Source organism: Clupea harengus, chromosome 15, assembly GCF_900700415.2.
Source record: "Clupea harengus chromosome 15, Ch_v2.0.2, whole genome shotgun sequence".
NCBI classification, from domain to species: Eukaryota; Metazoa; Chordata; class Actinopteri; order Clupeiformes; family Clupeidae; genus Clupea; species Clupea harengus.
The window spans coordinates 12,492,483-12,507,233 of NC_045166.1; the positions used below are offsets into that span (position 1 = coordinate 12,492,483).

The 14,751-nt window shown below is 46.4% G+C and overlaps 1 protein-coding gene across 4 annotated transcripts in view; it reads left to right on the top strand.

Moving 5' to 3' along the window:
* The window catches only part of cdc42bpb (CDC42 binding protein kinase beta (DMPK-like)), a 67,751-nt gene extending 56,307 nt beyond the window's left edge, over positions 1-11,444 (top strand). For 2 of the 4 annotated variants that reach the window (XM_031581997.2, XM_012824761.3), the window contains 12 exons: positions 787-926; positions 1,245-1,326; positions 1,789-2,011; positions 2,285-2,347; positions 2,616-3,212; positions 3,419-3,516; positions 4,386-4,470; positions 5,901-6,021; positions 6,603-6,720; positions 8,311-8,419; positions 8,514-8,584; positions 10,049-11,444. In XM_031581997.2, the coding sequence (XP_031437857.1) occupies positions 787-926; positions 1,245-1,326; positions 1,789-2,011; positions 2,285-2,347; positions 2,616-3,212; positions 3,419-3,516; positions 4,386-4,470; positions 5,901-6,021; positions 6,603-6,720; positions 8,311-8,419; positions 8,514-8,584; positions 10,049-10,177 (1,836 nt within the window). In that variant the 3' untranslated portion in view covers positions 10,178-11,444. Of the gene's footprint in view, positions 1-786; positions 927-1,244; positions 1,327-1,788; positions 2,012-2,284; positions 2,348-2,615; positions 3,213-3,418; positions 3,517-4,385; positions 4,471-5,900; positions 6,022-6,602; positions 6,721-7,374; positions 7,711-8,310; positions 8,420-8,513; positions 8,585-10,048 lie in introns of those variants that run through there. The other 2 variants (XM_031581996.2, XM_031581998.2) reach the window with 1 other exon arrangement.
* Positions 11,445-14,751: the final 3,307 nt, after the last annotated feature.

The window sequence follows — 14,751 nt, forward strand, 5'->3', positions numbered from 1 at the left end:
GAAAGATGTAGGCGAGAAGGAAATGTCACTGCTTTTAAAATAGTCTTTCCTCTTAATTGATTTGTTACAGTGTGTGTAGTGTTTTATATTTTGTAAAACCTAAAAGAAAACCTTAACCTAAAAAGTCTTTTAAAAGTATGTGCCCTCAGAAGGTAGTGGAATAGAACCACCTCTTACATTGTAACCATGGTTCCCTGAGGAAAATAGTGTGAATCACAATGGTTATAGGTTGTCGCACCCTCGTTTGTGATTCTGCTAAAGTACTGAAGAAGGCCTTACTAATGAAGTTGATCTAAAGCCACTGCTAGCCACACACCAGGGTCAATGAGGTTTACACCAGATTCCGATTCCGTATTGGTTTTCCATTCTCCACCGCCGGTGTGCGTCAATGAGGAGAAGGGCTATTGATTGGCCATGGTACATTGCCATATAGTACCAAAGTGAAATTGAGTGCTAAAAAAACTGTAACTACACCTCCAGGTCATATCAGGGCACTCAAATTACACTGTTAGAGTGAAGTGCATAGACTCAAGGTCAAATGGTTAAGCAAGTACCATGTGTTTGATTCACAAGGAGCACTCCTAGTAAGAAAGAAGAAACTGGTACTGTTATAACCAGTCAAAAAACGCACACCCTACCTGTACTCTTAACCTGATAAATCTATACTGAAACGCACTGAAGACAACCATGTTTGCCAAATAATTCAATTGAAATCTACACCCTTATTGGGGTGTTGCTCTGGACCATTGGTTGATAATTAAATGTAAATGTGTGTGGGTTCCCCAGATCCCCAAGCCCACAGGCGTGAAGAAGGGCTGGCAGAGGGCCTATGCCGTGGTGTGTGACTGCAAGCTCTTCCTGTACGAGGTGCCCGAAGGGAAGTCCACCCAGCCCGGAGTGGTGGCCAGCCAGGTCCTCGACCTGAGGTCAGATAAGGACACATATTCACTCAATCACACACACACACACCCACACACACACACACACACACACACACACACACATTCACTCACTCACTGTAACTCATGCGCGCACGCACACACTCACACATACACTCACACACACACACACGCACACACAAACCCACACACAAACCCACACACTCAAGTCACACATGAACCCTTACACAATACACATTGCACAAATGCAGCTGTTGTTTAGTCTGGTGTGTTTGGTGAATTGGAAAGACTTGTGGCTCACTGCCAAACCTCATGTTAATATTTTGTTTGCTTTTTGTTGAACAGAGATGAAGAGTTTTCTGTGAGCTCAGTCCTGGCCTCTGATTGTATTCACGCCACGCGTAAAGACGTCCCCTGCATATTTCGGGTAAGTGCTCAAGTATTTCCTGTCCCGACAGCTTGTCTGTGACTACCAAAACCTCACATGACCTAAAAATGGCCTTCTCTCCCTCCCTCCCTTCCTTTTACCCACTTCTGTCCCTCTCACCCCATATCTCCCACTCACCCACTTGCTCTATCTCTCCATATATCTTTTTCTCCCTCTGCTTCCTGTTTCCCTCCTTTCACATTCTCTCATTCTCCCTCCCTCCTTCCCTCCACCATTCTCCCTCTCTTTCCCCGTCGCATTCTCACGCTTGCTTCCTTCGTGTCTCCTACACCTCCTCCCTCCTCCTCTCACTCCCTATCCTCTATCTGTCCTTTCCTCCCCTTTCTTCCTCTTCCACCTTTCCCTCCTCCCCCCCCCCCCCCCCCCCCCCCCCCCCCCCCCCCCCCCCCCATCTCCTTCATCTCCCCCTTCACTCCCTATCCTCTCTCTCCCCACCTCCAGGTGACATCGTCTCTGCTGAGTTCTCCGGCGGGGGCGCGGTGCATGTCGCTGCTGGTGCTGGCCGAGAGCGAGGCGGAGAAGAGGAAGTGGGTGGGCATCCTGGAGGGCCTGCAGAGCATCCTGGCCAAGAACCGCCTAAGGAACCGCGTGGTGCACGAGCTGCTCGAGGCCTACGACAGCAACCTGCCCGCCATCAAGACCATGCTCTGCGCCGCCGTCGTTGGTACGCAGCGTGTCTGTGGGCAGTGTGTGTGTGTGTGTGTGTGTGTGTGTGTGTGTGTGAGAGTGTGGTTTTGGGGCATATAGATAGACGCTGCATATTGGTGTAGTGAGGGTGTCCATATGTGTGGGTGGAAGGGTGTGTGATAAATGTGTGTGTGTTTTCTTTTAATTGATAGATTTATGTGTGAAGCATGCTTGTTTGTGGGAAGGAGTATAGCAGGTGTGTGTGTGTGTGTGTGTGTCACCTCTTTTTCACTCTTCTTTAACCCTTCAGATCGAGAGCGCATCGCCCTGGGTACAGAGGAAGGCCTAGTGGTGGTCGAAGTTACCAGAGATGGTGTGTACTCGCCATGATGTCTATATATATATATATATATATATATATATATATATATATATAAATCCTTTAATATCACTACATACAGAGATATGTATAGTTCATCAATACACTAATATTATAATATGCATGGTGTACTATTTTTTTGTAATGGTCAAGATTTGAAATCTGGACCTGCTAAGTACTTGTCACAGGTTACACTGTAACAGCTTTGTTCAAAGAGCTTACAAGAATTTCGCTCCTCTTCTCTTTCTCCTCCCCTCTGCAGTGATCGTGCGCGCAGCCGACTGCAAGAAGGTTGCTCAGATCGAGCTCATCCCCAAAGAAAAGATGGTGGCGCTCCTCTGCGGCCGCAACCGCCACGTGCACCTCCACCCCTGGGGGGCGCTGGAGGGCGTCGAAGCCACCTTCGACATCAAGCTCACTGAGACCAAGGGCTGCCAGGCGCTGGTGACGGGCACCCTCCGCCCCGGCGGCCCCGCCTGCCTCCTCGCCGCCGTCAAGCGGCAGGTGCTCTGCTACGAGATCACGCGCGCCAAGCCGCACCACCGCAAGCTGTGGGAGGTGCAGGCACCGGGCGTGGTGCAGTGGCTGGGCATAGTGCGGGAGCGGCTGTGCGTGGGCTACCCGTCGGGCTTCGCGCTGCTGGCGCTGCAAGGCGAGTCGTCGCCCGTGAGCCTGGTGAGCCCCGGCGACCCGTCGCTGGCATTCCTGGCACAGCAGCCGCTGGACGCGCTCCACGCCATGGAGGTGGGCGCCAACGAGCTGCTGCTCTGCTTCGGCCAGCTGGGCGTCTACGTGGACGGGCAGGGGCGGCGCTCGCGCGCGCAGGAACTCATGTGGCCCGCCACGCCACTCGCCTGCAGTGAGTACCCACATACACACACACACACACACACACACACACACACACACACACACACATGCATACACATACATTGCTTGTGATTTGACCAATAGGTGGTGATGAGTGGAAAGGGAGAAAGCACTTGATGACTGACAGTTCCATCATGAATTCTGAGATTGCCTTTGTACACTTCACTGACTGCCCGTGTGTTCTTTTTTCCCCAGGCTCCAACGCCACCTACCTGACTGTTTACAGCGACTACGGGGTGGATGTCTTTGACGTCCACACTATGGAGTGGGTCCAGACCATTTCACTGAGGAAGGTGAGCATTGGCCGGCCAGCCCCGAACACTGGACAGATTAGTTTGCCTGTTTACCTGACAAAATACAACTTAACTTTTCATAAGCGACAGACAAGTGACATGAATTAAACAGAATGCAGCTATGGGTCATTAGTTCTGTTTAGGGCTGTCAGCGTTAACGCGTTAATCTATGCGTCTATATCGACAAAACTAAAGTTGTATGTAGCATTTGTCAAGCTGAATTTAGCTATCACCTTAATGCAGAGCACCCGACAGAAAGCAGTCCCAGGTTAGATGATCGCCAACCCACACTCCACGACTTCTCTAGGAAAATAACTAGACCAGTCCGTGAAAAGGTTACCATTTGGGTTTCCGGTGACTGTCGGCCCATCAACATAGTTGAGGACAGTGGGCTGATTGAGGTGATTCGAATTGCTTCAGGGGAAAATTCTTACGATTTACCGTCCAGGGGCACCATTGTGTTTAAAAAAAAAATACAATTAAACAACAGTGTCTAAAATACACGCTGTCTGAAGTGATAACTCGTTAATTTATAAGATTTAGTCTTAAGAAGAAAAATAAACTTTTAATCGCGATTAATTAATTTAAAAATGTGCGATTAATTAGTTAAATTTTTTTAATCGATTGACAGCCCTAGTTCTGTTTAACAAACTGAATCTTGTTTACAGTGGTTTATGTAAAGTCAAGAAAGTGAAATCATATTGCAATATTATTTTCCCTAATGCTCATTTGGGCATTTTCCAAGCCCTCGTCAAGGGACCCCATTGTCTTTTGTTTCTGCGTGTGCGTGTGCGTGTGCGTGTGCGCGTGCGCGTGCCCGTATATGTATATATGTATGGGTACACCAACAGCTGTCCCTGTCTCTTTAGATCCGGCCTCTGAATGTGGAGGGCAGCCTGAACCTGCTGGGCGTTGAACAACCACGCCTCATCTACTTCAGCAACAACTCGCCAGGTACACACACACACACACACACACACACACACACACACACACACACACACACACACAGAATCTAATTACATACTCACTCAGAAAGAGGACTAACCACCTGCTCAGTCAGTATATATTTAAGCCAACATCCCCAATGCACAAACCCAGCCAAACTAGCCTGCCTTTTCAACTCACTCTCCTCACACTCAGCCACCAGGAAGCACTTGAGACAGCCTCTCCACCGCCCTCACGCTTCACTATGGCTGCAGTGTTTCGTGCCCTCACCTGTGGCCCTCACACACACACACACACACACACACACACACACACACACACACACACACACACACACACACACTCTCTCTCACACAAACACACACACCCTCCAGACAGTCACCAGTAGCTCCTCTCACCCTCTCCCTGGAGCTGCAGCAGGCTCTCAGGCTGGCTGGTTGTTTGTCTCTCTCTCTCTTCCTCTCCAACACGTATCCTCTCAGCTCTTGGCCGATGGCCCTGCAGATAAAGGCGCCTCTGTTTGGTAAACCCAAGTGACCTCATTCATCAACACCTACTCTGTGTGTGTTTGCAGCCAGGAAGGGCCTAGGATCTCTCTCTCTCTCTCTCTCTCTCTCTCTCTCTCTCTCACTCACTCACTCACTCACTCACTCACTCACTCACTCACTCACTCACTCACTCACTCACTCACTCACTCACTCACTCACTCACTCACTCACTCACTCACTCACTCACTCACTCACTCACTCACTCACTCACTCACTCACTCACTCACTCACTCACTCACTCACTCACTCACTCACTCACTCACTCACTCACTCACTCACTCACTCACTCACTCACTCACTCACTCACTCACTCACTCACTCACTCACTCACCCACCCACCCACCCACCCACCCACCACACACTAGTACACAGACACTGCCGCACACACACAAATACACACTCATACATACACCTAGACAACCACACACACACTCACTCACTCAGAGATACGCACACATTCACAAATAATGACTTGAAGTACCACTGTACTGTATTAGACTACTGTATTACCTTCTGAACTTATCTTTATTTTTCCCTCGTATTTCCTACCGCCTTTTTCCCTACCTCCCTCTCTCCCTTTCTGTCTTACCTTACCACTCTCTTATTCTGTCTTTCTCTCTTTCCCCCTGTTCCTTTCCACTCCCTTCCCTTTCTTTGTACTGTGTAACACCCCACCTCGTTCTTCCTTGCATTGTCTCTTCTTCTTTCGGTCTCTCCTCCTCTCTCGTTCCCTCTCATCCTGTCCATCCCTCCTCTTGTCTTTTCCCTTATCGTTCGTTACTCTTTCTCTCTGTCTCTCTCTCTCCTTCTCTCTATCACCTTCTTACTCTCCCACGTTCTCTCCTTTCCTTTCCTGCCGCTCCTGTCTTCCTTTCGTTCCGTGTGCAGAAGGCTGTGAGCTGTCCATCCCCGAGACGTCAGAGAACAGCAAGAAGCTGATGGTGCGCACGCGCAGCAAGAGGAAGTTCCTCTTCAAGGTGCCCGAGGAGGAGCGTCTGCAGCAGAGGAGGTGAGAGAGGGGGCACCACGACGTACAAGAGAACGACTATGGGGCTGTAGTCACTCGTTCACTAACATAAGGGCTAGTCCCCCAGTGCTCTGATGCGAAGCCCAGACGTCCTGATTAGAGCCTGATCTGCTTTAGAGTCTAATGCTGTTTAAGCCTTCAGCAGGGGAGTTTTGAACATTCTAATAAAAGAATGCGTTCATCGATTCCACATTCTGTCGGCAGGACCTAGATATTCTTTAGTTCATTCCACAACATTCTCAACACATCGGTGTGACTGCACCTGCTGAAGATGCCTGTGGAGGTGCCTGCTTGTAGCTCAGTGGGCAGAGCCAATGATTAGCCACAGAATGCAGTGAGGGAAGTTTCCCCACACATGCTCCCTCTAGGACAGTACATCTCCTACTGATGTGTTTTATTTCACCTGTGCAGTATTGGGTTCATATAATTATGAGCTAGGGATCTCTCATGAACCTTTTAGATTGTTATCAATCACTCTACCTGTTTGAGCATGAACCTCTAGGAAGGAGCTCTTTAATTTAATTAAAATGCAAATGATTTGAATGTGTTTATGTTCATCTCAGAGAGATGCTGAGAGACCCTGAGCTGAGATCCAAGATGATCTCCCACCCGACTAACTTCAACCACGTGGCGCACATGGGACCGGGCGACGGCATGCAGGCCCTCATGGACCTGCCTCTGGTAATGGATTCCTCTTATTTCTGTGCCCTGTTCAGAAACTGCCACAGTCTGCTGTTGCATTGAGCCATAATGGCTTCTCTGCCAATAGCCACTTCAAATGACTACCCCAAGCAAGAGCCAAAATGGCTGACCGTTGCAGCGCCCTGAGAAATCAAAGGTTTCTATCTGTCAGCTGGGTTGTAATGGTATACACATAGACCTCCACCTTCACCTCCTTTGAACCTTTTCAGCACGACTTTCCTGCTTTTTTGGATGTCACTTTCCCACTTCCTTTTTAGTACCTTCTCTCACGCCTGCAAGACACACAGACCCACTTTCCTTCACACCCCACCCACTATCTCTCCTTTTCTCTTCAAACCCTTTTCTCTTATCCTCTCCCCATTCCCCATGGATTTTCTTCCAATTCTATACCCTCTTTTCCCTTCCTCTTTCTCTCTTCTTCCTCCTCTTTCTCTCTTCTTTTCCCTGTTATATATCATCCTTCTCTCCTCTTCCTCCACCCTTTTTTTCTCTTCCCTCCTTCTCTCTCTGCCTCCATCCTCTCTTGCTCTCTCTCTCTCTCCTTTTTCCCCCTTCCCATCTCCCTCTCTCTCTCTCTCTCTCTCTCTCTCTGTCCGTCCGTCTCTCTTCCTGTGTCTCTCTCTGGCGCTGCAGCAGAGCGAGTCTCCCTCCCCCTCCTCCTCCCGCCAACACGCCCTGATCTCCCCGCCGATCAACTTTGAGCACGTCTACCACATGAGCTCCGCCTCGGCTGGGCTCTACCTGCAGAAAGACTCTTCCTCTCAGCAGAGCCTGCCGCAGCTCTCCTCTTCTTCCTCCTCTCCCTCCACCTCCTCCCTGGGAAGGGTAGGCCGCATCCAACCCCCCACATCCCATCTCCCAACCCCCACCACCCTCCTAAATGTACCTCTTTACTTCCCTTTCTTTCTGTCCCTTTTTCTATTACTTTCACCCTCCCCTCTCCTGTCCCTCTGACCCACCCCTCTTCTTTGTCATACCATTGTGTCTTTCCCCATGTGTGTGGCCTGTCAGTAGATGGGGTTTGTTTTCTCCCGGGGGGGGCGTTTAGTTATGGCTGCTGTGCTTGTGGTCCGTGCTCCATTAGCCTTGGTTGGATCATAGCCGATATTAATAAGCAATCACACACACGCCTCCCCACTGAGGCAGCGTGCTTGTCATCGCACTGTGCTCGCAGCTACACCATTACAACACTCATCTCCTGACTCCCACTTATACATGTCTCCATTAAAAGTGTAGTCGCATAACTCCACTACGTCAGTGCTGTGGGAACCTCAAGTGGGTTTTCCGCCAGCTCCAGGGGGAGCCGGTACAGCCCTGTCAAATTGGCAATGTTGTCAAAGTCGGCTCGAGAGAACAGTTAGTGGAATGTCCGAAGTCATGTTTTGTTGCTCCTTCTGTGGGTCAGTTTGCTATCTGTTTGTCTATATATATGTGGACTTTCCAGTGTTTGTACAAGGATGTTTGTTCTGTGCGAATCGCACTCTGCTGCCGTGACCGCGTGTGTGTGTGTGTGTGTGTGTGTGTGTGTGTGTGTCTCACTGTGTTGCGTATATCTGTGTATCGCTACAGAGTGTGATTGCCGCTTCTCATGACGACTCGGTCAAGGACAAGCCACGCCCACTCTCCAGTATCTCCCGGCAACAGAGGAGCAAGACCCACATTACACGCACCGCTTCTGGTGAGTGACACAAACACACACAATCTTTTACTAGACTTCCTAAACAGAGAGTGTTCCCTGAGCTCAAGCCTAAACATCTGCATTTGCTGTACAGGAGGAGGGGATTTTGGAGGAGCCGGCTCGTCCCGCAATATATCTGACCCAGATGCCGACTATGAGAGAGAGGTGAGGACGCAGCTTGTTGAGATGGTCCCAGCGTGTTGAGATGGTCCCAGAGCATCAGTGTCTCATTAGTTTGGCCCGTATTTCGCTGCACTGCCTCAGAACACCCGCCTTGTCTTCAAGCATTTCTTACATGTATAGGCGTTTAGCAGATGCGGATTTATCTGAAGTTGCGTACAGTATACAGATATACATTTACTGTATAGATATAGTCAGGTAACTTACTGTATAGATATATATATAGTCAGGTAACTCACCATCTTGATGGGGATATGCTGGACGGAATTTAATTTTTTGACGTCTCATTGGGTTCTAAAGATTCAAACGAAGATAGGTGCCACTGCATTAGAGCATTATTTTATTACAGGTAATTTTATTATTTTGTTGTTATTATTAGTATTATTATTAATGCCTTTGTACTTTTTTGTACAATTTTGGGATCACTACTGGTGAGCATACCATCTACTGACCACTAACTGGTTCTAAACAGGTGGTGTTCTCTTTACTTACCAGCAGAACTCTGAGGAGTACGTATAGGTTATTTTTGTGCTGATGACCAGTTGTCCTGAGTTATGCATATAAGGAAGCATTGACTCATGCTTGGCCTGCTAACAATGTCACCATGCAGGAAACTGGGAGAGCTTAATCCAGTAGGCAGTGTGTGGCTGATTAAACCCGATCAGTGAGAAGTATCCTAGAGCCTTGAGTACTGATGCTGTTTTATCCTTGGGGAATTTCCTGTTTAGTTTTTCACACTTTTGATTTCTCTTATCCAAAATTACCTGTATGTTTTCATCAGCACTCATATACCAAATATATATACCGGTATGTAAATTATTGTGATTATCATATGTAAACGTTATTTTGCTCAATGGAAAAATCAGTAGGTGTCAGTAATTAATATCCTGGGGTAAAAAAAACAAGTAGATCTGCTCAGCGGGCCTCGTATGGATACACTAGAGCCCTGATGAAGTGGCACCTGTCACAATTTTGGTTCCCAAGGAAACGCCTCAGAATATGCCATGCTATGTCCAGTCTGTACCCATTTTGTCAAAAATGTTGATAATATATATAATTCTATGTATTGTACTTTGCTCTACCAGTTGATCTGAAGGAACACAGATAGCACAGTCAGAGCCCAGAACTCTGGGTTGACGAGAGACTTTGTCCTCTTTGTCCAACTTTTTAAAGCAAGAAGTGTAGGGCCAGTAGACGGAGTGTCCCAGTTATGTTGGTGTGCTCCAAATGTACAAGCAGGGAGTTTAGCAAATATGAATGGCCTGGAAGTGACACGTCTCTCTTCTGGTCTCCTCCTTAAATATTTTCTTCTGCTCTGTCTTTTTCTCTCATTCTCTGTCCCGTTCCCTCACTCTTTCTTCGTCCCTCTTTCTGTCTGTCTGCTGGTCTTTTTCTGACTGTCATTCTCTCTTCCTGTCTCCCTCCCTCCTTCCCTCTCTCTCCTCACAGCCTGATTCGGACTCCACCAAACACTCCACACCCTCCAACTCCTCCAACCCCAGCAGTCCCCCGAGCCCCAACTCACCCCACCGCAGCCAGCTCACCCTCGACGGGCTCGACCACACCCTGGATGGCTGAGGACCTCTGGCCCTCTTTTTCTCACACACACACACACACACACACACACACACACAGAGAGAGAGAGAGAGTCAAACCTATCCCGTGCAACTAGGAACTTTATAAGTGCCAAGAGCAGACTCTTCACCCCACCACAAAACCACAAAACAAACAAAAAAAAACACACAAACTGCACCTCACCACCATGCCCTGATCTCCCCACCACATCAGCAAGGCTCAAAGAAAAAACGACAAAACAGAAAAACAAGTCCTGTTTGTCACTTGGATGCGATGATGATGATGATGATGATAATAATGATATTAACACTTGTGGTTGGGTCTGACTGCAGCGTGGGTATATATGTGTACTGGTATCTTTTAATGCTGCAAACTTGATGTAGCCGTTTTGGAATTTTCAGCAGGAAAAAGAAAGATGTCCTCAATTTGCTGAGGGACCAATGGTATTTTAGCTAACAGGGTCAAGTTATTGGTGTTAGACTTTTAAAAGAAAAATTCCATGGCATTTTCCTGTGACTGTGTTTTTTTTTTTTTTTTATATAAACATCAGTAGAGTTGCAAATACTTAGAGCTGCAGAGAGCTGAATATGCATCAGGACCTTAAGCTTCGAGACTTGCAGAGAAGAAGACTCCTGTTCTTCCCTCTGCCACTGCCTGATCAGAGCAAGAGCTCAAAGAAAACGACAAAAGAGATAAAGAGAGAGGGGGAATGAGAGACTTGAGTTTGTTTTTAAAGTTTTCTACTGTGGCGGTGACCCACCCAGATGTGAGGAAAGAAGACAAAGGTCCGGCACGGAACCACTTAAGCAGAATCGAGGGCAGAGAGGAACAGTTCCTCCTTAGGCCCTGCGGAACGTGACCTCACTGGCTTATTTCAGAGAGTGCGTCTTTTTTTCCACGTCTGGAGTGAAGAGGTAAAAGCAGAATGATGAGTAGATGAACGATAAATGCTGACCAGACTCTGGGAGTCTATGGCATTCACCGGACTGCGGAGGTTTTTAGCCAAACCCAGTGGGCACTTTTATTGTGTGTGTTTTTGTTTTCTCTTTTTTTTTTTTCTTCTCTCAATTATACATTTTCAGACAGCCTTTGTAACATTCATGTTTTAACCTTAGGTAAATCTGCCACAAAAAATATATATATATATATATATAGTCAGTGGATCAAACCACATCACATGAACAAGGCAGGATAAAAAAAGAAAAGGACTTTAAAATAAACTGAAGCCAGACTTTATAGATGATGTAATGTGTTTTAAGAAGAAAAAGAAGAAAAAAAAACGAGAATGTGTGGTCCTTTAAACAGTGCCACACACACACACACACACACACACACACACACACACACACACACACACACACACACACACACACACACACACACACACACACACACAGTACCCATAGGATTTTAAACAGCTATGCTCTACAGCTGCTACTGCTGCTTAACTCTGTGTGCTACATTTAAGGCTGGTGCGCGCCCCCCCCCCCCCCCCCCCCCCCGCTCACTACCAACTCTGCATTGAGCTCCATGAACTTCACATGATGTCAGAAAATGTAAAGCCAACTTGGGATGGACACTCACCCCTATATATATATATATATATATATATATATATATATATATATATATATATATATATATATATATATATATATATATATATATATATATATATATATATATATATATGAATATATACTTAACCCCACTACACCAACCAACCCACCCTTACCTACATTGTCTGATGTCTGATGTTCACAAACACTGCTTTTGGTTTTAAGAAGAAAAAAGAGGACGAGAGATTTCTGACATGTTTTTTAGTTTTGTCACACTCACAAACACACATTATCGTGTGCCTTCGCGGCCCTCTCACGTTACAGACTACAGACTGCAAACAGACGGTCCTCTCAAGCATTTCAAGTCGTTGTTGGATGACGAATGGCGACGTTTTTTTTTCTGTTCAATTTCATTCCCTGCCCATTCCCCCCCTGACTTTCAGAAACACTGTATGAAACTTGCACATGTTTTAGTCCAAGGAAATTCTCTTGATTTGTTTTTTGTTTTTAAGTGTGTGTGTTTGTGTGTGTGTGTGTGTGTGTGTGTGTGTGTGTGTGCACGCGCGTGTGCGTGTACCTTATACCCTACCCTACTCAACCCAGCTGTTCTGACTCAAGAACAGGACTGAATTCCTCAGTACACTACTGCTTTTTTCCTTAAAAAAAAAAATCACAAGTTGGAATCTTTGTAATTATTGAATTGTTAGCCTCATACATTTGAACAAACAATAAAAAGACTATCTGTTGTGTTTCTGGTGTTTGGTCTGACTTTTATTTCTGTTTGGTCTGACTTTATTTCTGTGTTTTGTCACAATCACAATCCTGCATAGCTGTTGCTTATGTTTGGAAGTGGGATCACTTTTTAGTGTACAGAAATAATGTTTAAGTCTCACCTTTCACCATGCATGAGATAATTAACATTTCATGACGTGATCACAACCTCCTGTAAACCTGGTTTCTCTTTCCTGCTGTTCGCTTAAATCATTGTTTGATTTTAACCTCCATGTGAGATTTCTAAAAGTTTTAATTCACTGGGCTGTATTTTTTTTTTTTATAATTTGATCAGAAGGCCTTTATGTACAGCTACACACTCACTGTTATTACTCATCATATCAGTGTTTACCTGCCTTTGGGACGAAACCTAGCTTATATTAGTTTCACGAGTGTGCTGTTACTTTGACCTTAATGTTGGATCTATAAACTGAGCCATTGAGAGACTTTTTGACCAGTTTGTCAGCACTTTGTAAACTTCAGTTCATCAACTTGAGGGGCTTTTGCTCTTCACTGTGACTTGACCTGACTCCTATCAGTCCACCCTGACCAGGATCTACATTACACCCATATATACATGTCTGTGAGTGTATGTGTGTGTGCTGAAATGAAAACCAGACTGCCATGTATGTGTGAAAGTATTTAATGAAAAAGATTTTGTCTTAGATGTATAAGCAAATATGAGCTGTCAATTATTTTCACACTCTTTCATTGTTAATTTCTGACTGCTCATAAAACATAAAAAAAAGATGAAATCTTCATCTTAATGGGTGTAGTCATTGTGGCCGCCACTCGAGAAGAGGATATAGATTCCCTTCAAGCGGCACAATTCTTGCTCTGGAACCCTGGCATGACCTTTGATATTTGTATAGCGGCAGGAGGGCTCTCCTGTGATTGGGTGGGTGAAGAGGCCTTAGAGGTTGAAGGCGAGCGCTCATCCAACTCCTGAATGAGTGCCAGAGTGGGAGACTGGGACACTCGGCTGGCCGTCTCTTTGCATTTCAACTGCTCAGGTGGCAGGAGAGGGGGCCTCCTGTTGCTCTTTCTTGTCCTTCTCCAGTTCCGGATCTCCTTAGGCTTGCTGGGGGAGGTGGCCCTGGGTGCCCCCACATCCGTTTCCAGTTATATTGCCGTCTAGGACAGGCAGGGCATCAAAAAGAGGTGAGGTCCTCAGCAGGAGTCACAGGACGGTCGGTGCTGAGTTGGGTCAGGGTACGTGGAAGTGTGGGCAGCTTGCGGCTGCGGACGGTGGTTGTGGCCTGAATGATGTTCATTGGCATGTCCACCAGGGGAGGAAGACATGCCATTTTGCTGGGACAGCGGTTGACCTTGCGGTGAACAGTCACCACTGGTCTTGGCTGTCCCAGAGTTGGCAGCAGGGGGCACCTGGTGGACCCTTCCTGGGCAGCCAGAGGTGAACGCCTGACTAATTGTTGGACCACTGGCATCTGATTGGACCCTCTCTTGAGCGGATTGTTGTCAAGGACAACCAGCTCTGGGCAGAAGGGCCGTCTCTCTCGCCGCGGCAACAGCCTGGCCTGAGTTGGCTTACCATTTGGAGTCCTCTTATTATTCATATTTCTGGTGTCTTAAAAAAGGGGAATTGCATAGAAGGATTTAGTGTATTTCATTTCGATTTTTTTGCTAGCTATGTAAGTAATGTTATTTTTTTGCATGTTAAGACTTACCTTTTTGCCGAGAGTTGATTTGGAGTTGCTTAGGAGAAAGTGTATAAATAATAAATACTATTCTGTCTTTTGGTTTTGAAACCTTACAAAACGTGTCTAAACAAATAAATTCCACCAAAAATCTAAAGAATAGCTTTTTATCTAGCACTTTCAAACGCATGTGTTCACTGTTAATCAGATATGCCAATAAATGTCCACTTTCCACTGACCCATGTTTACCCCATTGTGACGTAATGACTTGCTCACCTACGTCGCCTCTACGTCCGACTTGGAATTACAAAGAGAGTCGCCGAGTTTTCACTCTGTTGATAAAAAAAGTAACCCACATTTTGATAACAGTGACATATGAAATTGAAAAAATAAAGCCGAAACAATAAGTCCACTGCGTGGCGCTGTACGCCTATTTTTTATACATAAAAATTATAGTTGTACACTCTTTCAATGCTGTCTCTCATTGGAGATTGCGAATAAATTGCCTTCCATAGCGTTACTTGTTATTTTTGGATGGGGAATAGCTACGTACATATGCATCGCTCTTATTTTCAGAAATACTGAAATT